General features: G+C 41.5%; 1 protein-coding gene across 3 annotated transcripts in view; it reads left to right on the top strand.

Moving 5' to 3' along the window:
• Positions 1-20,987, top strand: part of KCNQ1 (potassium voltage-gated channel subfamily Q member 1) — a 363,240-nt gene extending 342,253 nt beyond the window's left edge. For all 3 annotated transcript variants that reach the window (XM_063333844.1, XM_063333843.1, XM_063333842.1), the window contains one exon: positions 18,882-20,987. In XM_063333844.1, the coding sequence (XP_063189914.1) occupies positions 18,882-19,082 (201 nt within the window). In that variant the 3' untranslated portion in view covers positions 19,083-20,987. The remainder of the gene's footprint in view (positions 1-18,881) is intronic.
• Positions 20,988-22,739: the final 1,752 nt, after the last annotated feature.

The raw sequence follows: 22,739 nt of genomic DNA, 5'->3' as shown, positions 1-22,739 counted from the left end.
TAAATAAAACTACTTGATTCTCAGAAGAAAACTACTTCTGAAGTAGAAAACTACTTGTTTTTTTCAGAAGACAAAAGTTTTCTGAAGACAAGGTAATATAGTAGTTCTTTACTGACACGTGTATAACTACTCTTTTTTTTTCCTTTTCTTTTTTTAGTAAGAATGTGTGAAGTGCAGGTCATATAGTTAGAGAAACCCATTAAGTGGTTATTTGCTTTTTTCCTGAAGCATGGCACAGTTTGTTGTTTCTGTGGCCGCTTGCACAGAGGACTCTGCAGAGAAATAGCAGCATCCAGACTTCCTTCACCAAATAGGAAATCAAAATATGGGACTTTATTTCCTAAGTTTGGCTTTTCTAATGCTTCAAGAAGCAAGGCCACAAGTAACTATTGCTATGTGAACTTATATATTCTTGCAAGAGGTTAGAGGCATGTTGTTCCCCTTCTGTGCTTAGGCCCTGTGTGCCCAAAGGCTGGAAGTGGCTCTGATGTCTCAGCTTATAAATACAGATTTGACTACAGTCTTGCAGTTAGTAAGCATAGGGTTAATGAAGGAAGACGAAGCTGATTTGAACTTGAAAACTTTGGTTCAATTCCTAGCTTTTGCCCCAGATATTTTTTGTGTGAGCACAGGCAAGACATTTAATCCCTCCGTATCTCAGTTCCATATGTATAAAACAGGAATGAAAATACGATCTTTGTCCCACCCCTTTTTTTTATCTCATCTATTTAGATCATGCATTTTTCAAGGCAAGGGCTGATTCTCTCTCTGCGTGCGGAGAATTCGTAACCCATCAGGGCTCTGATCTCAGACAAGGCCCCTAAATGCTATTAGTGTGTAGTAATAGTAGGAGGAATAGGAGGAGTAATAACAACAACAACAACAACAACAACAACAGATAGAGCTCAAATTCTTACAGACAGCTCTGAGCCATTACACATTCTGGAGTATGAAATACAGCCGAGCCCAGGACGGCTGTTTTCATCAGAGACGAAAGTTAAGAGTTTGGCAGCGCGATGAAATTTGGCGTTATGTAAGCTGGGCTTTGCAACTTCAAACCATTGTGGGGTTTATGTCTTTCTTTTTTTTTTTTTTCACCTTCTCCATACGGTTCAGGCTGCGACTGGCACTGTTTTAAAGCTGGCTCATTGTGGGATGTACCCTGCTGCAAGCAACGTTTGGAAATCTGAAAAGAAGGTTTCTTTAATTAACTGAAAACCAAAGCCCATAGTCTACTTGATATGAAAAATAGACCAAATTATAGTGGTATTCATAGCCTGCTGGAATGGTCGGTTGTTTTGGAAAAAAAAATGTTTTTAAAGGAGACTTGCCAAGAAACTGTTCTCTCAGGAAATGATAAATGGCAGTTTGGAGACTTGAGTGGCCTGTACTGTATGTATGTGTCTTGGTAACTGCTGACTCAATCGTGTGTGCTCCTGATGGCTCCCACATTCACAGCACGGGGAATGTACAGTCCTGATTCACAAACTCATTACTGTCCTGCAGTTCGGGACTTTTACACATGGCCTCGGCATTGTTTTATCTGCAAACAATGCAAGCACATTTCTGTAAATTACACTTTAGATAACCTTTTGGTTGTCATTACTTTTACAGCATATGCTAAAAACCTTGCCATTTCTTTTCCAAAACTGTAGTTTCTCTGAATATATCCTGCCAGGTTTGGTGGTTTCTGTTTGTTTGGATTATTTTTTTCTTTTATAGTATGTTTTCTATGAAGCTGTGCAGTTTTAGGAAATTTAAATAACATAAGAATGAAGACATGGCTAGAATTTCTATGACAGGGTTGTTTTTTAAAAGAGTAAAAGAAAACACTGCCTATTTGTGCACTGAAGAAAGATCCGCTTTAAACAATGTACCACTTAGTAATGTGAGTTCTTCGCAGTTATATGTGCTATTTACTCTATCTTATTACTATAGGGGATATGCTGTGTGCAAATGGACAAGCCTTTGATGTGTTCTCCTCTGACTGCTGACAGTGATCTTCTTTTTCAGGGCATTTTTACTACCTTAATCCCATTGACATCAATAAATTCACTCCTCACTTACTCTGGGGTGGAAGAGAAGCAAATTGGGACTATTGTATATTTAGGAGACGTTGTTGCAAAACATGTCCCCGCTCCTGAGTCTCAGTGGAGGGAGAGAGAGAGGTTCATGGGGTAACACAGAGCTCAAGGGATGGTTTTATTTCTAATGTTGCCTAATGAATCTGGCAGAAAAGGGTCACACGAATGGAAGAAAAAATTTGCATCTACATGTGGACTAGGGAAGTGATCGTCCCCCTGTACTCGGCACTGGTGAGGCTCCACCTCGAGTACTGTGTCCAGTTTTGGGTCTCTTACCACAAAAAAGATGCTGAGGTGCTGGGGCAGGTCCAGAGAAGGGCAATGAAGCTGGTGAGGGGTCTGGAGGACAAGTCTTGTGAGGAGCGGCCGAGGGAGCTGGGGTTGTTCAGCCTGGAGAAAAGGAGGCTGAGGGGAGACCTTCTCGCTCTCTGCAACTACCTGAAAGGAGGTTGTAGCGAGGTGGGGGTCAGTCTCTTCTCCCAAGTAACAAGTGGTAGGACAAGAGGAAACAGCCTCAAGTTGCGCCAGGGGAGGTTTAGACTGGATATTAGGAAAAATTTTTACACTGAAAGGGTTACTAAGCATTGGAACAGGCTGCCCAGGGAAGTGGTTGAGTCACCATCCCTGGAGGTATTTAAAAGACGGGTAGACGAGGTGCTCAGAGCTATGGTTTAGGGATGGTTTTTGTCAGAGTTGGGTTGATGGTTGGACTACGTGATCTGAAAGGTCCCTTCCAACCTAGGCGATTCTATGATTCTGTGTTGGTGAAAATTTATACTGTGTGCTTGTAAGTACAAGATGAAGTACGGATTAAAGAGTTTGGAGATAATTTGGTAGAAAATGAAATGATTCATTGCCTTTAACTTGAATGTTAGAGTTCCTAGGCATCTTATGCAGAATTTGTGCATTTGGTCATCTGCATCCTTGAAAACCTTTTTAGCATTCACCCAAGAGGCATTTGTGAAAATGCTGAATGCTTCAAATTATCCCTTCTCTGCCTTTGCTCCACTATTTTTCTGCTCTTGCTCCTGTTCTTTGTTGTTTCTGAACAAATTCTTCTCCCACTCCCCTTTTGCTTCCCCCACCGTAGGGTACTGGGGTGCAGAGTGGCTGTGAACAGCCGAGTGGAGAACCCTGCCCACGCTATCGGGGCTCCTTGCCTTTGGTAGAAATGGTGCTACTTTTATATTGAGACCAGCATGACACCTTGGAGAGTATTTAATTGAAGGAAGCACCTACAAAAGTAACTTTCCACTCTATGATTTGCCAGTGAGAAATCTGCTGAGGGGTTTTACAAGCAGTCTGACATATTGGCAGAAGGGGAATGTGAAATGCAGGTATCTCTGCCCCCCTCTGACCAGTTAGATGCTGGTTTTAAGATTATATGCCATTGATTCTTCGAGTTTTGCATGCCGAGCTAAGGGAAGTACCGGCACTGATTAGCATCAGTGCGAGCAGGGACCACCTGGGGAGAACTGCAGATGACTTCAAATGGGGAACTACATCAGTGAAAAAAATGAATGCTGACCTTGGTATTTGAGTTCCAGCATAATTTTAGGTATGTAAATAGCACCTATGAATCACTAAGTGAATATAATGGAATTATTTGACATTTCTTACATGTTTACAAGTTTTGCTGGGTCAGGTGTTGCTATACAATGAGAGACAGAAAAAATGTCGTTTACGCAAAAGTCAGAAGTACATATGCTTAAATCTAAAAATAATGCTAACCTTCGGATTCCATCAACAGTATCTGATTACTCTCTGAATTTTCTCTTTTCATTCTTATGTTCTGGACTGTCTTCTTGTGCCCAGCAATGGGGTATTGCAGTCTTTCACCTTTAGAGACTTCGGAGTGTATTTCCAGGGTTGCCTAGTTTTGCGGGATCAGAATGACTTGCTCTAGCAATATAATGATGTCTGTCTCCTGGGGTGGCTGATTTAAAACCTTTGCCATGAGCAATGACCCCCAAGTGAGTGAAGTGTGTAATTAGTACAGGTGTTCACTGTACTAACAAAAGCATTTTTAGGCTGTGGGACTGTTTGCAAAGATTGAGTTCATGTCATTTTCTACACATGGCAGGCTTCTTTGTCTAGCACGGATATACAAGCCCTAAATTAACTGTAGAATTATAAATAGACCGTGGTTACAATACGCCAGGAGAGAAACCTCGCTTTGACCTCTTGTATTGTGCAGTCACTGTTATGGAAAGTTATAGACTATGTGTTTCACATATACTTACTTCTTCCCAAATACATGGATCTGAAAAGCTCACTGGGAGTCGAGGGCACTCAGAGAGTAAGGGAAGCGTTGAGCAGCACCTTGCAGCACTGCACCGCAAACAGGTTTGACAAAGTTTGACCTATGTGAAATATTCACATAGAAATGTTTCCCTGGAAAGCGACGCTTATTCCTATGTGTCAGCTGTATGGAGAACCGCTGTGATTTAAACAAGCTGCTTCTTTATCTAGAGGCTCATATAGCTCTTGTACTAGATGCTCGGTTGTGCTGCAGCAGGGAAAAAAAGAAGGACAAAGAATCATGATAAAGAGATATTTGTGATGACATGTCTGTATGTCTGCACATCATCTGCAGGCTGTGGATTTATTAGTTTTTCAGTCACTAGAACTGTTATATAAATAATGCATATCAGAGCCGGTCACACATGGTCTTCGCACTTGCACGTGTACACTGCGAGTACTGTCTGAGCCAGAGAGGAGTAAGTGCAACCAGACCTCCTCCGCCTTCTCTGTAAATCAACCTTTAAAAGGCGACGTCAGACACTTGCGTCGTCACGACAGTCCATGTCCCATCTAGAAAGATGCATCGGTGAGGTTATTCTGGGGTTTTCGGGCAGTGTGGGTGCTGTTCCTGCCTTAGCCATCATTTTCTGCAGGACCTGAGGCGAGTCATTTCACCTTCTGTTGCTTCCATTTCCTCAGCCGTGAGTACTGGGTGTCATAAAGCATTCTGAGGCTTGGAGGTCAAAAATGAAAGCAGAAGCACTTGGTATTTTTATCATTTTTATTATTCCCGCTGTTGTTCAGCATCTATCTTAAAATTTAGATACAATTTGAGATTATTTCTCGATTTGAAAAGACTGCTGCTTTAATATACAAATCAACTATGCAGGTACTGTAAAGTAAAAAGGAGCAACTTATACCTGAAAGGAACTGTGATGCTTGAAAGGGAATTAAACTCCTTTCACATTTCAGAGCAGATGTGCCAGAGCTAAAATTGTTAGCCGAATCGCATAAAGCCATCGATGAAACTGTCTTCATTAATTCAGAGTGATGTTAGCATTTTAATCTGTAAAGTCCTCAGTAGGTGCTATCTGACAACCTTTTTTCAAAGGTTGAAATGATTAAGGGTGAATGAATTTCTCCACTGAGTAGCAGATTACTCTCTCTGTTGGCCGGGGAATACTACTTAGCAAAAGAGAATAGCAGAAGAAAGAAAATAAATAACTCCATAGTAACTCTCTCACTCTTTCAAGGAAAATATGCAAAGGGAAAATAAGAAATGCCTGCAGCTAAACCAATTTGTGTGGTGATACTCAGATCTTCCAAGTAAAGCATGATCTACCTTCTGTGAACACAAATGATCAGCCCTCAGGAAAAGCAGACTGCAGGTTGCTTCAGAAAGCAGGGTGTTCCCTTCCCAGAGTGCCACTGTCAATGAAGTCCTTCCTGACTGATGCCCAAGACAAAATTGGTCCCTCTTTGGAGGACCGTCTTTTAGATGAGAATTAAAGTGATGTCTGTCATCACCTGCAACCCTTGAAGACCCTGTAGCACTCTTTATCTGCCTTAAACGGGGTTGGGTAGCTTCTTTCTGCCACCGTGATGTTCTCCTATGCTTTCATCATATCACCACTCTCCGTTCCTATCTGTAAATGCCGTGGAGAGTTACCGTGTGCTGTTGAAACAGATGCTGCCTCCCGTCGCAGAGGAGCCGTGTTTTGTTGTTGATTTAACGGGGGCTAATGCAGCCCTTAATGGCAGGGGCTTGAGGGGAGAGATCCAGCCACATATTCGTGCTCCTCCTTTGTGCAACTGATAACAGTTCTGGTGGGAGTGGAGAAGGGAAACGTCACAAAGCTTTATGTGCAAGACTGTCACCACCTCTGCCTGAAGGATCTTCCAGTATTTCATCATGTCTAGACTGTATGTACTGTGTTATCTTGTGTAGAAGCCTGCTCTATCATAGGATAGAATTACAAAGCCCAAATCCTTTTTGTTTTGAACAGTAACGATCATCATTATCTTAAGAATATACAATCCAGGCTACTGCCTATGAACCAGAAGAACAGCAAGAGGTGGATGCACATCTAACATCTGGAGCTGGGCAGATCATTTAGTCTTCAAGCCTGTCATGATGATTAATCAGCTATGAAATACTGTGAGCCTTTTGCTTCCACCACTGAGCAATTGCTTCCACCGCTGAGCAGTTGCTTACACTGCCAACAGATCCACTTTTTGAGTCATGGTTTACTAGTCCAAATAAATGCCCAGCCCAGCTATATTCCTAGAAGAAGCTATTGACAAAGAAAAGCAGTAAGGATTTTTTGTTATCTTTGTCATCTAATAAATTTCTTGAACACGTTATTTTATCAGAAACATTTGTTTACTTTTGAAGTCATTATAGCTTAAAATGTTATGGAGAAGAGCCTTGATATTTTAACTGACTCAAAACCAGAGGGAAACCTGCAATGGAACCACTTTGGAAAGTTAACCCATGCAGAACTTGTTACCAGCAGCAGCCAAATGATCTGACTCTTAGTTTTCAAAATGAGTCAGGCCCCCAAAGTGTTAGGAAATTGTCTTAAAGCCGTAAGGTTGTATTTAAGAATTTTAAAAAAAAAAAAAAAAAAAAAGAGAAACAATACCAGAGTCTTTAAAATCTAGTTTCTGAGACCCTGGTGTACACAGAAGACCTGTTTCCAAGGTTTCCCCTGCAATAATGTTGGTTAGAAGCTAACTCTGGAAATTGAAGCTGGTATTCTCGCGTAGCTTGTTGGCTTCAGAACTTGGAATTTAAAGAAAAATATCTAAAACTACAAAATGCATAACAAAATAATCACTCTATTTCCCCCAAATTCAACTGGCAGAGCTGTTGAACTCCTGCAGGCATGGTAATGACTTTGTGTGACCCATGAAATTTGACTGAAAACCCTTCTTCATTAGCAGTTGCTTGCCTTTGTTGTAGTTTTGCTTCTGGTATCCGTAAGATCTACTAGTTTGCCTTTATGAATAATACCACGACAGCCAACGGGCAGTTTCTTTTCCTTTTAAACACGGGTTTCCACTGGTAAATATATTACGTTCTAGTTCACTCATCGGTTATTTGCTGGCTTGTGATTGACTGTATCTGCCTCCACTTTTTGAAGCGGTGAGTAAACAAACAAAATGCATTTTTGAGGTGTCCAAGGCAACTTGATTGTAGAGGTTGGAGAGCACCTGCATCTTCTCCGGATTTCAGTGGTTTTGCTGGTTGCTTACATTTCTCCAAAATGAAGGCATTTTTATTTTTAGAGTATTCTGAAGGAGGTATTTCCGAGGTTATGATTTCAGCAGAAGTGAATGGCTGTTGGAAAAGCTGGGGGAGTAGAGTGGGCTTGTAGACATTTTACCGCCGATAAATTTCACCTCTGATCTCTGTGCAGCCCCTGGGGATGAAAAGTGCCTTTGGAATTGTGTGCGGTTTTCTTTCATTCCACTGAGCTTTCCCACTGAAATTTTCTGTCTTGTATCTGTGTCTTTGTAAAGCTTAATGCAATGGCAAAACAAGAGGCCGCCTCCTTTCTGAGGAGCAGACTCAAGCACACAAGAACACAGCCCTGGTTTTGTGTGTTCAGAATGGATGCAAACTTGCCACCTTATTTATCACCGGGTTTTCTAACCCTCAGATGCCATGGCCCATAAATGACTTCTCCATAATAATATTTATCAAAGTATTTCTGGTCTAATTATTCATGCTGAGCTTGTTCTCTAAAAATTTCTCTTGAAAGAATCTTTTTAAAGATTTTTCTTTTGAAAACAAATTCATGACCACATCAAACGGAGATTCATGTTGCCGTTGGTTTAATTACCAGCAGCCCTCAGGGAATCTCAAAACTCGCTGTTGTTATAATTGCTTCTCTCCCTTTCTCTCCCCCACTCCTTTCCCCTTTCCATTTTTGATTGCTGCACAAGTCATCGTATGGTTATTAATTTTTAAGCTCAGTTTAGGTACAAAGGAGTTTATGTCCTTTTTTGCCCACATAGTAACTATCAAATCGTAAATAATGAGTAGATTATGAATGCTAAAATAGGAAACTGGCCAAAAAACTGGTTTTTGAAAAAAACAGTTGAAGTCATCTTGGTTTGAACATTTTAAGCACAAGGCAGATAGTGGTGCCCTTCCCTACTCGTGCCGTGCCATAAGATCAGTTCCATAACCTGTGGATGTGTCTCGCTTTCTATGCCAACCAGAAAACCCAGTGCACCTAGTCTGGCTTAATTCCCTTTGAAAAGCAGTATGGATGCCTCCTTTGGGTGAAGTGTGAAACATAACATAAGCGACGCTGACCTAACTCGATGTGATACATGGCATATTTGCTTTAAAAAGAGCAGCTCTCTCAAATCTGTTTTGAATTAGGAAAAGTATTTGAGAGAAAGAAAGGAAAAAGGGAACCGTTTCATAGCAGGCATCTGAAAAATAACAGTTTGGAGGAAGGAGGAAAAATTGTCAGGCAAAACCTAACAGTTAAAGCTGAAAAATGTATTTCTAACATTGGGGATTATGAGTGTATATTTTATTCTTTGTTTTTTTAAAAAATAAAGTCTTGGCAACTTAAGTGCGTACTATGATGATCCAGAATGAGAACAGCTACTCAATGGTGAAATTATCAGCGGTACTCCTGCAAGAGGTTATTAGTCATAGTCCCAGTATCATACGAGAGCCAGAGCCAAGGATTCAAGAAGCAAAACATTCCCCTTTGGAGAGAGGTCAAGATTAGTCACTTTTGTTTTCTTTAATTGGTGAGGGTGGTAGGGGGGTTGGGTTGGGTTGGGGTTTATTTTGTTGTGGAGAAGAGATTGGGACATATTTTTATGCTAGTTGGGCCTTTTACTTTTTTTTTTCTTTTAACCCTGAAGTGTTGTAAATATGCCACCGTTCCCATTGGAAATGGGAATCTACAGCTAGGAGAAAGCTGTTGTCTGATAGCCAAACTTCTGACAACAAAAACATGGAGTGATATTCAGAGGCTGTGCTGCCGTGATTAAACCAGCAGAAAGAGTCCTTCAGAGGCAAGTACCACGGGGAGTTTTCTTCACGTCTGTGGAACTGAAGCATCTGAAATATAAGTGCCCGTTAGCCAAACAGAGAGTCTTTCTTTCCCCTGCAGATAGGTACCAGGGTGCTCAAACAGAGGGACCCAACATAGGAATGTTTTGCCGAACAAGAATGTGATTGGGAATGAGAAAGCAATCAGGTTTTCCAACCTTCTGTCTCATTAAAAAACAGAAAAGTGCTTTGAAGTTTTCTTTGAGACCTAAAGATCTGCCCAGGACAGGGGAAAAGATTTTTAAGGTTTTGTTAGGGCTCCTCCTTCCAAGTTGAAGTAAGAGACATTTAGCGTAGCTGAAGGTGGGCCGTTAGCTTTACTGCCCCAGGTTTCCCCACTTTGTGCTAGCGGTAACAGCATCGATCTACTGCAGTGTGGTACTCTAGAGGTGCACAAAGACTCACACTGCGATATAAGATGTGCCAATGACTGCCGTTTGTTCTATAACTATATCCAAACTATTCCATAAAGGGGCGCTTTTTCCTGATCTCTGTGACCAATGCTTCCTTTCTGTTTCTTGTTCTCTTGAGCCTGTTTGTTTGACATCTTCCATAAAGCTGGATTTCAATTTAAGCATAATTTGGGAAACTGTTTATGATGATGTTGCTAGATGGATGTCCAGTGATTTTTGTGGATACATAAACATCTCATACTTTTGATATCGTTGATTCACTTCTAAAGAAAGAATCCCTCTCTTCTTGCCAACCTGTGTCTTATTTTTAAATGGAAATGGAAGACAGTTTTGTCTGGTCAAAGAGATATTGTTTCCTGAAGGTGGGGCTATATAGTAAATGAAGATAAGCAAATGCTTGAAAAATCCAGAGTATTCAGTTAATAGGACGGGGGGCTTGTCTCTTCTTTAGTAGCCTCTGATAAAAGCTATATTTAGAGACAAGACCCTAAACTTCACTTTCCTGGCTTCATGCAAGGAGAGAAAAACATTCCAAGCTCCCTTGTTCATCTACTGATACTCTGTTAGTTTAGAGGAAAGGGTTAAAAAAATAAATATCTGACCTTTGTAATATTTTAGAGAAAGAAATGCTGTATCCTGAGGCTGTGCTGGGCCAAAGACTGTAGATTTTGGACACTTTCCTAACTTGAAAATTTCCATGTGTTTTAAGTCTTGTCTCATTTATCTACAACGAGAGTCGACCACAAATTTTAATTGCTTGGCTATAGCCCTGTGGATGCCAGACAGATCTGCGAGCGTTGCGCTCAGGGCTGGCCTGGGAGCTGGGGGAGCGATGAGCAAGCAGAGGGGCTTCGTGGCCCAAATCTACACCTACAGCTGACAAAAGATTCTCAGGAAAAGCTGATTTCCAACGGTTTGGGTGTTTCAAATAAGCCAAATATTTTTGCAAGGAGTTGTTAATAGCAACAGAAAAGGGCTGAACCGAGGCCACCGTTCTCAGCTCTCTCTTCTCAAGTAGCAGCCGTATCCACTGTCTGCTTCTTACCATCTCCTCCAGCCACATCCAGCCTGGCCCTCATTTCTGAATTGAGTAGCAGCATTTTAGGTCATCCCTTTCTGACTTTTTTTACCCTCGGGCCTTTCTGAGACCTCTCCATTTCTAAAATAAGCGCTGTCCCAAAATCTTTCCACCTTTTGAGGTCTTGTACGCTGTAACAGTCCATGGCCAAGTGTATTTCACTCACCGTGACTAATTCTTCCATTTGCCCGCGTCCTACCGACCTCCTTGTTAGAAGGAAAGGTATACATTCATCTTACTTTGCTTCCCTTAGTCCAGCAGCACGTTATAGCCAGATAATTTTATGAAGGTGGCATGTGAGAACCAAAGCAACTTGTGTGCTTTTAACTTTTGATTTCTATCTATTTCTCATTCTTTTTAAGATCTTAAAGGAGTTGCTCTCTTATATAAGCATGGGACCTGTTGTTGCCGCTTTTTTCTTTGTGGGTCTTATTTAATGGTTCCTCTTGCACCTGAAGTTTTGCCTGCTGCTGATCTGCAGCGTTTCTTCACGTAAGGATTGTGTACATGAATCGTGTGTAAGAGGCTGGAAATAGTCAAAGATAGCTGTGGAGGTTTCTGTTTTATTGCGTAACATCTTCTTCAGCTACTGCTGTTCCTGAAGGCTGTATCTTCAGTTTCCTTTGGGGACAAATGGCAGTATCATAAAAGAGGCAGTTACGAAAACATGCTGCAAATATTCTGTGTTTGGTAACATATATGCTGTATTTTATATTGTATTATTTATTTAATCACACATTACCGAAGTGGCTTTTTCCTATCAGTTTATCAGTTTTTGACCCGTCAGAGCACGTCTCCTACTATTGTCGGTTTCAAATAGAATTCAAGGAAGACATCTAATCTGAAAAATAGCATTATGGTTGCAATCTACACTCTTCTAAGAATCGTGAAAATCCACATGAAAGAAATGGTGCTGAGCAAATAGTTAACCAGAGAGGCCATATTTCCAGAAGCTTTGTGAAAGCTTTTAGAAAAAGACGTTTTTCTTTGGGGAAAAGGGCATTTGGAAAGGAAAAATAATTCTCTGCAGTATAGTTACTTGCTTATCAAAATTGCTTTCCCAATTCTAATGGGAAGAAAGAATGCATAAATGAACCCTGTCGTTTCTCCCATTTCCTGTTGCTTTAGCATCTGGTACCCTAAAGTTTGTGCTGCACAATCAGGACAAAATTCTTCAAACAAAAATTACTTTAAAATGCCTAAAGTGTTATAGTCAGTAATCAAATGACCACGTTGGTCTTACCGGCTTGTTTTACTTCCCAATATAATTAAGAAAAATGTGTGACACAACTGAGTTTCTACAGTGGTGCATTAGGAATTTGTTGTGCCAACTCAAGCACTTTTTAATAGCAGTTTACTGATATCAAGGTAACTTCTGCAGAATCAGAGCCAGCAACTGGCTTATAAATACTAGTTGTTTCTGAGCTCTGACCCTGACTCAATGACTCAGAAGTTTCTTCCCAGCCCCAGGTCATCGCCCTCCGTTGAAAGCACAAGGGACACAGGCTGATTAATGAAGAATTATCAGCAGCCATTTAAGGGTTACTACTACAAAAAATAAGGGTTTTGTTACACTTTTGAGATGTGTAGGAGAAATATTTTGCTACAAAAATGCAGGGTAAGATGAGACCAGCAACAGTCTCAGTTTACTGAAAAAACAGGACAATTTTTTTGTGTCTCAGAGCAAAGAAGAGATTGGCACTGATAGCTTTATGCAGGAGAGCTGATTGTAGGACCCAGTGTGTAGCAAGTGCCTTTCTTTCCAAAGGTGCTTTTTGTCTCAAAGTTATCCATTTCATTTGCTATTTAATACAGTGGTTACGGTGTTAATATAACATTTTCATTGACTAGAAAGTGACTTGTCGCATGCAACCCCCAAAACCGGTTAATTTTGTTCCTCAGAAGCTCAGCCTTTTCTGTTTTTCTAGGGATGAGTAATCTTACATTAGAGGGGAGTGTATTCTCATTGGCTCCACTTCCTCTGTCCTTCCCCCAGACACCACACACATACTCCCTTCTTTGGCCAACTCTCAAGAGAAAGTACAGACAGTCTGGAGAACAAATCTTCCTTCATGCAGATTACATTCTCTTATAAACACCTCGGCAATGGGTATATAACCTCCAGGAAGACTGCTGCCTAAACTCTGGCAACAAAATAAACAAATCGAAGCCAGAATCTCTGATAAGGGGATTCGCAAGAATCTGGGATCTTGGGTGCTGTAAATGGAAGGAAGACTCTTTCCATGATTTTTGAAGAATCGTGTACCTGAAGAGAGAATAATAATACTGAAAGTATTGATCCCTCCTGCCACTATTATAGAGAAATGTTTAAAATAAATCCTCTTTGAAGATTCCCATACCTATCCCTGAGCTTCTCTAGAAGGCCACTCCTAAGATCCTATTTGCTCCTGTCCACAGGGCCCTGAAAATTAAAGCACTAACTTTCAGAAATCCTGAGATACCAAAATGCGTAGGGACTTAGCAAGGAGAGGAGCCGGGGAAGCTGCTCTCTGAAGCTTCCTCAAATATTCTCAAGAACAGGACTTAAATAGGATGGATCGCACCAAAGAAAAATGTGGTTTATAACAACACCTTCACTTGCAGAAGACACTCACTGTTTTCTTAAGTACTGCTTGATACTTCCTTTATATCATTGCCATTAACAGGTACCATAAGTTATGGAATATTTTTTGCCTCTTATCTTTTCTTCAACTGCATCATTAACGTGCCTAATGATGAATTTGTTAAAAGAATGGGCATTTCTGCGTGGTTTTCTGAAATATAAAGCTAGCTCATTACTGAGTATAGTGCTGAATAGTGACCACATTAGGGGTTCTACACAACACTGCTTACAAGGATGCACAGTTGAAGAAAGCATCGTTTTCTTTCCCTGGAAGTTTGACACACTACAGAGCAAAAGGGTCCTCCTTATTAAGAGGCCACGAGGAGTGACAAATACATGAAGATCTCCCCAGTCATCTTCAGTTATTTTGGAAAAAGTGCCTTTTAAGAGTTGGTTCCCTTTGAGCTAAAAAGCTTCACCCTCAGGCATGACTGCTACTCAAGATAAGTCAGGGTAGCAGACTTGGGAGTCTAATGTTGGAAAAGTAGCTGAAATTTCTCTTTATACCATTTTCGTTGAGCCAAGTGTAGCTTGCGTGCTGGTTTTCCTCTTCTCCTTTAGCAGCTTCACGCTCGGCTTTCCATATTAAGAGCAAGCACAGTCGCCCTGAAGCCCCTGAGTGGGCACAGCACTGTGCTGACAAAAAATCTCCTGATTAATCATAAATTATTTGTTTAATCAGTCAACCATGTTAAGAACACAGGTAGTTATAAACCACCATTCTGTCCAAAGGGACTATGATTTTTACCTTTAATAATACTTACTTTTGAAATCTCTGAGAATGAAAGGCAGATGAGACAGCTTTAATCGACAGCGTTAATCAACCTTCATCCCTCCAGATCATGGATCAGCGCTTGGCATAACTTATTAGTAATTTGTGGTCTTTGTGGCCTAAATTAGGCCAAACTCCAGATTTTGTCCTTCGGCTTTCCCACTATCCTGAATATCTGTGTCTGAAAATAGCATTCCCCTCAGCTCCCTAGTTCCATCTGTCCTTGCACCTTCCCAGTAAATCCCTATAATGAATTCTGGGAGTGGGTCTCCAGGGTGCTGCTCTTTAGTTCACCCTTACAGGGCTGTATAAAGGAGACTCTCCTCCAGATGTCCCTGCAGCCACTCAGGCTTCTTTGTTGGGTTTGTGTTTTTTTAAAACAAACAAACAAACAAACAACCCCAAAAAAAACACCACAAACAAACAAACAAAAAAAGCAAGGAAAGAAATTCATTGTTACATTTTTTGTGCTGAATCTCACCATGAATTTGTTATGAATGCTTAAAATTACAAGACATTTAAAATTAATATAATGTGAGGATCTGAGGAATTTTAATAGATAAATTGCTCGTTATTTTGTTCTCTCATCGCAAGAACAGTCTCCGTCCTGTTCACTAGCACCTCCTGCAATGCCTTTGATACCTTTATAAAAGTTGGCGTGTCATCTTATATCCAGGTATAGAGGACTGCTGCTCTTGAAGGCATGACCTAAGAGGACCTTGTGGTTGATGGGGACTGCGTCATCGCCACGCGTCTGTTGTGTGGGGTGTCAGAGTGGTCATGTCCCCCTGTCACTTTTTAGGGAGAGCACAAATCTGTTCTGCAGCATAGCTACAGTTCTTCGTGATGTGCCATTTAAGATTTGTGCTCTAATCTTTCAGCCTCTGTGAAGAACTGTTTGGGGTATGTTCTGGTTTTTTTTTTCCCTCAGTGCACTGCATGGATGGAGTTTTTTTATTCATTTCTAAGAGCTAGGTTCAAAACTTCTTTAAATCTTCTCTCCATCTGTGCTTAATCTATGGTCCTTGGATCTGTTTTTTTTTTTTTTTAAAAACTTAGAGGATGGAAAAATCTTGTTTTCATACAATATTTCAGTAAGACTTAGGAATAACCATGGTGTGTAATTTCTGAAGAGTTTCAAACACCGCTTCCTCTCCCCAACAACTATAAAATGCAAAGGAAATTATTTGCATATAAAGAATTTGATCATCCAAACATCGTGCTTCTAATGAAACATAAATCAGCTAGAAAGAGCTTGCTTAGTTTTTCCTAAAAGAAACAAATCAGTCTGAGTTATTTTTCTATGTAATTAACACTGTTTGCTGTTTTAAGTAGAGGGATCAGAGTTGTCCAAAGCAGTTAAGATTATAGCAACATCAGCAGTTTTTCTGTTTGCTTTACTTTTATTCATTCTGGCATCAGAGCTAATTTCTAATCAAGTAAATGTGTGTGAAAGTATGATTCAGGGGAGATGATACACTGCTTCATGCTACGTGCATAAAGCTAGTTTAATAAAAAGGGTATTGCACACAATGACATTTTTCTAGTGGGTATCATTATCTCTGCAGCAAACAATTGATCGATGTATTTCAGGATGTGTGTTTGGATGGCGACGGGCGGATTGGGCACGCTAATAAGCAAGGCCGTTCACCAGCAAGCCTTTTTCTCTTGTACATCAGAGGCCTGTGATGACAGTAGAAGTTGCCTTCTGGTGGCTTTTAGTCATTTCTTTAAAACGTCTCATACTTTAAGCAGACACCCCTCTGGCGGAACCAAGAATGAGGGCCCATCCTACCGTTGCCATCTCATTTGCAAATGTCATCTTTTCTGATCCATACCCAAGAAGCACGAGCAGAGCGACGTACAGAAATCCAGACTGCTCCTTCTCTTGTAATAACCAAAGAATATGTTACTATTTGGGATTGACGATTCAGTCTGAGATTGATCCTGAGCCTGCTGAAGTCACCGGAAGTCTGTGATTGCCAAAAACTACCACTGACTTCAGCGTGTCTTGGAGCAAGCCCTTCACGGGCGCAGAACTCCCTGGGAAATGGCTTGCTTTATTGGAAAGCAAAACTCTTCAACAACAATTAAACACAACCGGTTATCTGGACCTCCCTCCACAAAAGCTTTGTGGCTTTAGAGCCCTACCCCGATAAGCAGGAACATGGAAGACAAAGGTCTTTAACTTTTTATCTCATATGGCTCAGCTCAATAGTAATTAGCTTCTGCCTCTGCTTCTGTGGGCCTCCTGCACTCCACAGCTGCAGCAGCCAAACCTTGTTCCCTAGAAAAAATTAGACAATTATCTCTGGGAATTCATTTCCCAGCAAGAATATTCACATCTCACTTCTCTCCAGTACTTCATCACCAAGATGCACAGCTGTTGAAGGACTATCCAGATCTCAGTCCAATCTACTGTCATGTTCAATAGCTCATCAGTGCAAGAGTTGCATAAATGCACATTTTCCAGATATATCTTCAGTCTGTGTTTCCTCTGGTAATCACTGCCTGGAATCACAAATTAAGAAATATATATATATATATAAAAATCCCCTAGTTAGTTTAGAACAATTAGCAAAGAGACATTTCTTGTTAGAGAAAAAGTGGTCTTGCGGACTCTGAAGATAGCGGTTTGTCTGCAGTCTTCCATTACAGTCCTTCCAGCACAGCTGTCTCAGAAAGCAAGTGATACCTTTGCAGTGGGGAATGGAGGAATGAGATATTTTTGCAGGTTTCACTAGCACTGATGTGTGCTGTCACGCTTGGAGCACCATGGGTTTGCCATCCGCGCCAGGCACCATTTGCGCAAAGCGTGCCTTTTTTTTAAGGGAGTGAACAAATAGTGATGAAATGAAAACCCGATGATCTGCTCGATTTTCCATCTGTATTTTCTTCTAGAAATCTTGAACTTATGTGTTCTTCAGCTTCCTTATTTGAAGAATCTCATCTTTCAACAGCCATTTCCATCCAGAATTGCTAGTGTTTCATGTACCATCTAGGGTGCTTTGCCTAATGTTTTCAAAACCAGCTGCAAAGTATAAATCTCTGGCACCTCATATTTTTAAATCACTGTATCTGCTTCCCTACCAGTTGTACAAAGTGTTCAAAAAAACCCTAGCATTTTCTCTATGGTGGAAAAACATTTTAGTCTCTGCTGAAATCCTCCAGGTTTGTTGATGTTCTGCTCAGCCTTACTGTCTTTTACTATCCTGTGTGATACTTGGACGATAGCCAGGCACATATAAATTGCTCCCACTCATGCTCTCTCTGGCGGTTTTATGTGCCTTTCACTACTTTCTAGCAGATATTTTAGGCAGCAATTTATTCCTATCACGTTGTTGGGGTTTTTTCTGCTTACTTTCTTTTCTCTTTTTAATACCTATTGCATCTTTTTGCCTAGAATTTACATAGTGTTTTAGGATCCCTATGGATTGATGGGTCAGAGACTACAATGGCAAAATCGTCGCTTTCTCTTTAGGCTTGTAGAAGGGAGTAGGAGGCCACAAGAAGACTCTTACTGGCCAGTTTCAGTGCTTGCCATGCCAAGGGGCAGAGAGTGGGCATGACTTTGAAGCTAGCAGTGCCCATCTTCCTCTCAGGACGTCTGGCTCAGTACATTGGAGGCAGCACAGAGAGAAGGCTAGAAACTAGAAACATTTTGTTCTTGATTTTCCTCTAAGTACCACAAGTGTACATCAGATAGAGTCTAAACTTTGGACAAATCCATAACCTAGTGTCTATTAAGTATGCTGATTTTTCATTATATTTCTCCTAAAGATTAGAAGAAAGAGCAGAAAAAAAAAAAAGTAAAAAAGAGGAATTAAATAATTTAATGGGGTTTTGTCCAAAGGCAGAAGAAAATGAGCAGTATGGATTCAGGCTGAACCTTCCCCTGCAGCCCTCTGGTTGAAAAATTAGCTTTCATCCCTCTTAGCAGAGTTTCTGGCTTGCTGTGAATCATGCCATTCAAACGGCAATCCTAGTGAGCATGGTCATGGCGGGGGTGAGAGTGTAAAACTGAATCGTGCCCCACTCCCAGCCCTTGCCACAGCCCCCAGCTGCTACACACTTGCATCAGCAAAAATATCTGTGGGGCAATTTGTGGCCTGAGCTGGTAATTGGGCCCAAATGTAACAAAGAGCACCAGCACTGATCAGATCACTGCAGGTAGAGCGGATATTTACTAGAGCATATTGATATTATTAAGGCATGTAAGCGTGTTAGAAGTTTATCGTGTTTTCCAAAAAATATGGACATAATAATACCCAAAAAACCACAGAAACTCAGTTCTGGGACTCGGTTCTCTATCCCTGTACATCTCTTTAAAAGCCCATTTGTCACGCGTTCATCCAGGTATAAAATGGGTGTCGAAGCACATACCAGAGGTGAGTATTAACAGGCCTGTCCTCATCCAACTCTGACCTATTGCATCAAATTGCTGCTGCTCTGTTTGATGGACTGTGAATCCGTGGTGTCTTCGTAGAGGTGGTTGTGATCCTAATTCAGAAAACGGCCATTTTAATATTGCATTGGTACTACGTGGTTTGTTGCAAACGAACCTTCCCTTTGCCTTTATAGGTTACACAAATGGACCAGAAGCTGAACCTCATTACAGATATGCTGCATCATCTGGTTTCCCGTCAGCAGGGGGATCAAGGGAACAACAGATCATCTCAGAGAGGCAACAACGTCAATTCGGATCTCTTCCTCCCTAATAACACCCTGCCGACCTACGAGCAACTGACAGTACCCAGAAGAAATGAAGATGATATATCCTGATGCGGGTAGAAGTCTGGGTTGGGTTCTTCCCACCTTTCTCCTTTAAGTGGGACTGAATGTTGAGAACCTGGAAGGAATTAAGTTCATCAGCCATCCAAGAAAACACGTGACTACTGTATCTATACCACTAGTCTCAAATACGCTCTTCTAAAGCCGCTCGTCATAGCCGAAGGATTGCCAGGCTGTCTTCTACCAGGCAAAACTTGCTGAAGCTCCACGTTGATTTTGTTCACGAACAAATGATCACAACTCATTGTTTCTCAGAAAGACCAAAACTACGCAAAGACAGGCAAAATGGCAAGGATTTAGAGCTCTTTTAATAATAATAATAGTGATAATAATATTCTAATAATACTTGAACTTAGATGGAAAATGCATTCTGTTTATGAATCTGCAGGTAGCAATATGTTTCTACTACTAAGGTTTTTAAAACAAGCTAGGATAACTTATATTGTTTTTATTGTATAAACGTACACTAATATTCTAGAAAATGTCAAACCGCATACTGAATGATTTTCTTTTTCTGTTTTATTTTAACATTGCTACATAAACAGTTATCAGATAATGACCAGGTTTTTTAAAATCTGTTTTGCTTCAGGGAGGAACTAATCCTTAGTCTGGAACAATACTATTTATAGTGGAAAGTGCTATAGATTTTTTAAGATATCAGTTTTTCATGGGGAGACAATAAAGTATTACATAGAAAAAATTATTCTGCTTTCTAGAAAATTGTTGCCAAAGAATTTATATATAAATAGAAAACACAGTGGTCTGAGTGTACTTGTCCTGAAATAGCTTTTTAAAAAGAAGGCCCACTGCTTCTTAAATCTACTGGTTTTTAGCTTGCAGTCACCAAGAATAGTAGAAGAGGCTGAAGTGACTGGACTTGCTGGTCAAGTGCTTGAGCTGGCCACTTGCTGAGCATCCATAATTCTCGCAGGAATCGAGGCCTCAGTTCAGGAAAGCATCTCTCATCCAGACAGCATATATGACAATTTGAATAGTTTCCGGAATAATGTCTTGAGAAATTCAACTCCCTACAAGAGTCATTTGGAATTGAAAAGTGCCAGCTCTAATTTAGAGGACCGAGGGCCTCAGCCACAACCCGTGGAGCTGAACCGCATTACCCCACATGAGAGCTGCAGAAAAGCCAGCGGTGTTTGGCTCCGTGGGATTTTTCACACACACAACGTGGGCAGGATTTGGACTTCGATTACCAAAGTTGAAATTCAACCTCTGCAGATAGTCCGCACCTTTACCATAGTAGCCCTGTCTTGAACGTGGAACGTCTTTAAAGCTGACAGAGCGTCAGGAAAAGCGATTTAGTCCAATGCGGCGGTGGTGGTGGTAGCCCTACCGCTGGCAAAAGAGGGAGAGGGAGACAGATCTATCAGCTCTTGCACTTTGAGCATCATACTCATCCAGTGCACCCCGTTCCCCTCACTGCAGAGCTCGTATCCCACAGCGGTCTCTCTCCCTCTCCTGGAAAACTGATGCCCTAAAGCCTCGTAACTTTGCCCAGCAGTTAACGTCCCCAGTCTTTAGTCTCTGTGAGCAGTCTGAAATACTGATGTGTAATGAACTGAGATCGCAGGGAACCTTCTCATAGTGCTGCTCATATTCCGGGCTTTCTTTTCAACATTTCATCTCTTTCGCTTGGACTGCAGAGGAAAGTATACTGTATTTAACTTTACGCATTACGTTACAATTATCCAGCCTTGCTGCTGTACAGCAGACAAATGTTAAGGGTGTAGAAATTTACAGGCATAAGCAGGAATTGTATCTGGGCATTATGTTTTATAGAAATCAAAATTATTGTCATGATTTTGAACATTTTTTAAATGAGATTCACTATGTAATTTCAGGTTATCAATCAGCCTGTTAATTTCCTAATAAAATACAGGACAAGAGTGCCATGTGTTTTTGTTATTCGAAAATCCAGACACTTGATACACACAGGAAAGCTGTTGGCTTTGCTTTTCTTTTGCCTCTTAGCCCACTGTACAGTGTACGGATGCCTTATTTGCAATACAGGACTGGAAACCTTCTGCTGATTCTTTGCTAGATAAATAAAAGAAAAATGGGACTTAATCAGCTGGGGTGGCCTTGCGGAGAAAGGTGTGTCTTGTAGCCCTTGCTGAAAGCAGCCGGGCCTGTGCATTTCTAGGAGTGTTGCGTTAACCAGAAAATGCATCCATTTCTACCTGTTTGTTCCCAAGACCATACCTACATTTTCTGTTTGGCAGCTAATCTCAGCGCTAACAGTTTGGCATAGAAATCATTTCGTGCGAAAGGTAATTTCCCTTTCTTGGTGTGTCAGTTGATATACAGCCATCCAAAAATCACCGCTACCAGAATCCTGGGAATAACCAGGTTTTACAGATTCTCAAGGCGGGTGGCAAGCTGTCGTGAGGCTGATGATTCCTCACCCGGGTCCAGCTGATCCTTTCAGAAAGAGCGCCTGCTCTTCAAAGCTGATAAGCCACCTCGCCGTAAGAAAAAGAAGATGATCCATTTTCCCAGCTGAAGAGGGATGTCATAAAACGAGCCATGCAAATTTGACGTACCCTAGTGCTCACCGGAGACAGCTCTGACCTCTCTTCTCGGAGGACTCGACTGGATTTATCTTGCCTGCTAGGCAAGTACTGGAACTCTCCTGGGCGTAGGTACCTCAGCGTCTTTCTTTCACAGAGCACTGTGGAACGGCAGCAGCAGGAAGATGGGCTGAACTGTTCGACGCTGGACCAGCCTGAAGTAACCAGCACGTGGTAAGTACGTGCTTCTGCTGAAACCTTATCTGCTGGTGTTTGCTGTTCACTCAAACTGTCCAGAGTGGGGTTTTTTTAAGTGGGTAGGAAATGTTTGTAAATAACTTGAAGGGGAGCAAAGCCTTGACTTGATAATTTTCTACCCTGTTTTTGTAAACTGTGTTAAAATCAAGGCATCTGAGGCTCCGGAAAGGAGTCTCTTTCTTAGAGCAGCTCAATAACAGTTTGCATTTCAAGACTGGTGTAAGCTAGGCCTGGCCGCCCATCCCTGCCTAAAAAAAAAACAAAGGTCAGCTAAAAAAAAAGGCATCTGAAAAACTGTGAGCTGGCTCAGCTTCCCCAGCCTACCAGGGTCTGGGTGCTGTGCCACATGCGGACGGTAGGAAGCCAGTGGATAGGAGAGGAGGAGAGACATGGGGCTGAAGGTGGTGATGAAAGCTTATCCTCTCTGAGTCCACAGCAGAGGCAGACGGCCGGGCAAGTTTGCAAAAAGAAAGATTAATGGGAGAAGGGGAGTAATGTGTGCAAGGGAGGAGGTTTAGGAGGCGAGCAAAAGCACGGGCTCCTGGTTAGGGGGCTGCGTTGGGATTCAAGAGTCAGAAGCGCTGTGCCTGGCATCAGCATGAATCCACAGCGTGACCTCAGGGCGAGTCATTTCTCCTGTTTGGCCACATCTGTTGCCCCCTCTCCTCCACTCAGCCCGCTTGTCTATTTAGGCCACCAATTTCTCGGGACAGGGACGGCCCCTGTTTGCTCAGCGCCTAGCACAAAGGGACCCGCGCGCTGGGGACTTGAGGTACCACTCATATAAATAATTACCCGAGAGGTAAAAGCCACCCTGAAGCCCTGCTATATGCAAAGCCTTTGTTATTCTGAGCCCAAGGAGTTT

Source organism: Chroicocephalus ridibundus, chromosome 4 (assembly GCF_963924245.1).
Source record: "Chroicocephalus ridibundus chromosome 4, bChrRid1.1, whole genome shotgun sequence".
NCBI classification, from domain to species: Eukaryota; Metazoa; Chordata; class Aves; order Charadriiformes; family Laridae; genus Chroicocephalus; species Chroicocephalus ridibundus.
The sequence above is the reverse complement of the archived record's forward strand: the minus strand, read 5'-3'. Positions and strand labels throughout refer to the sequence as shown.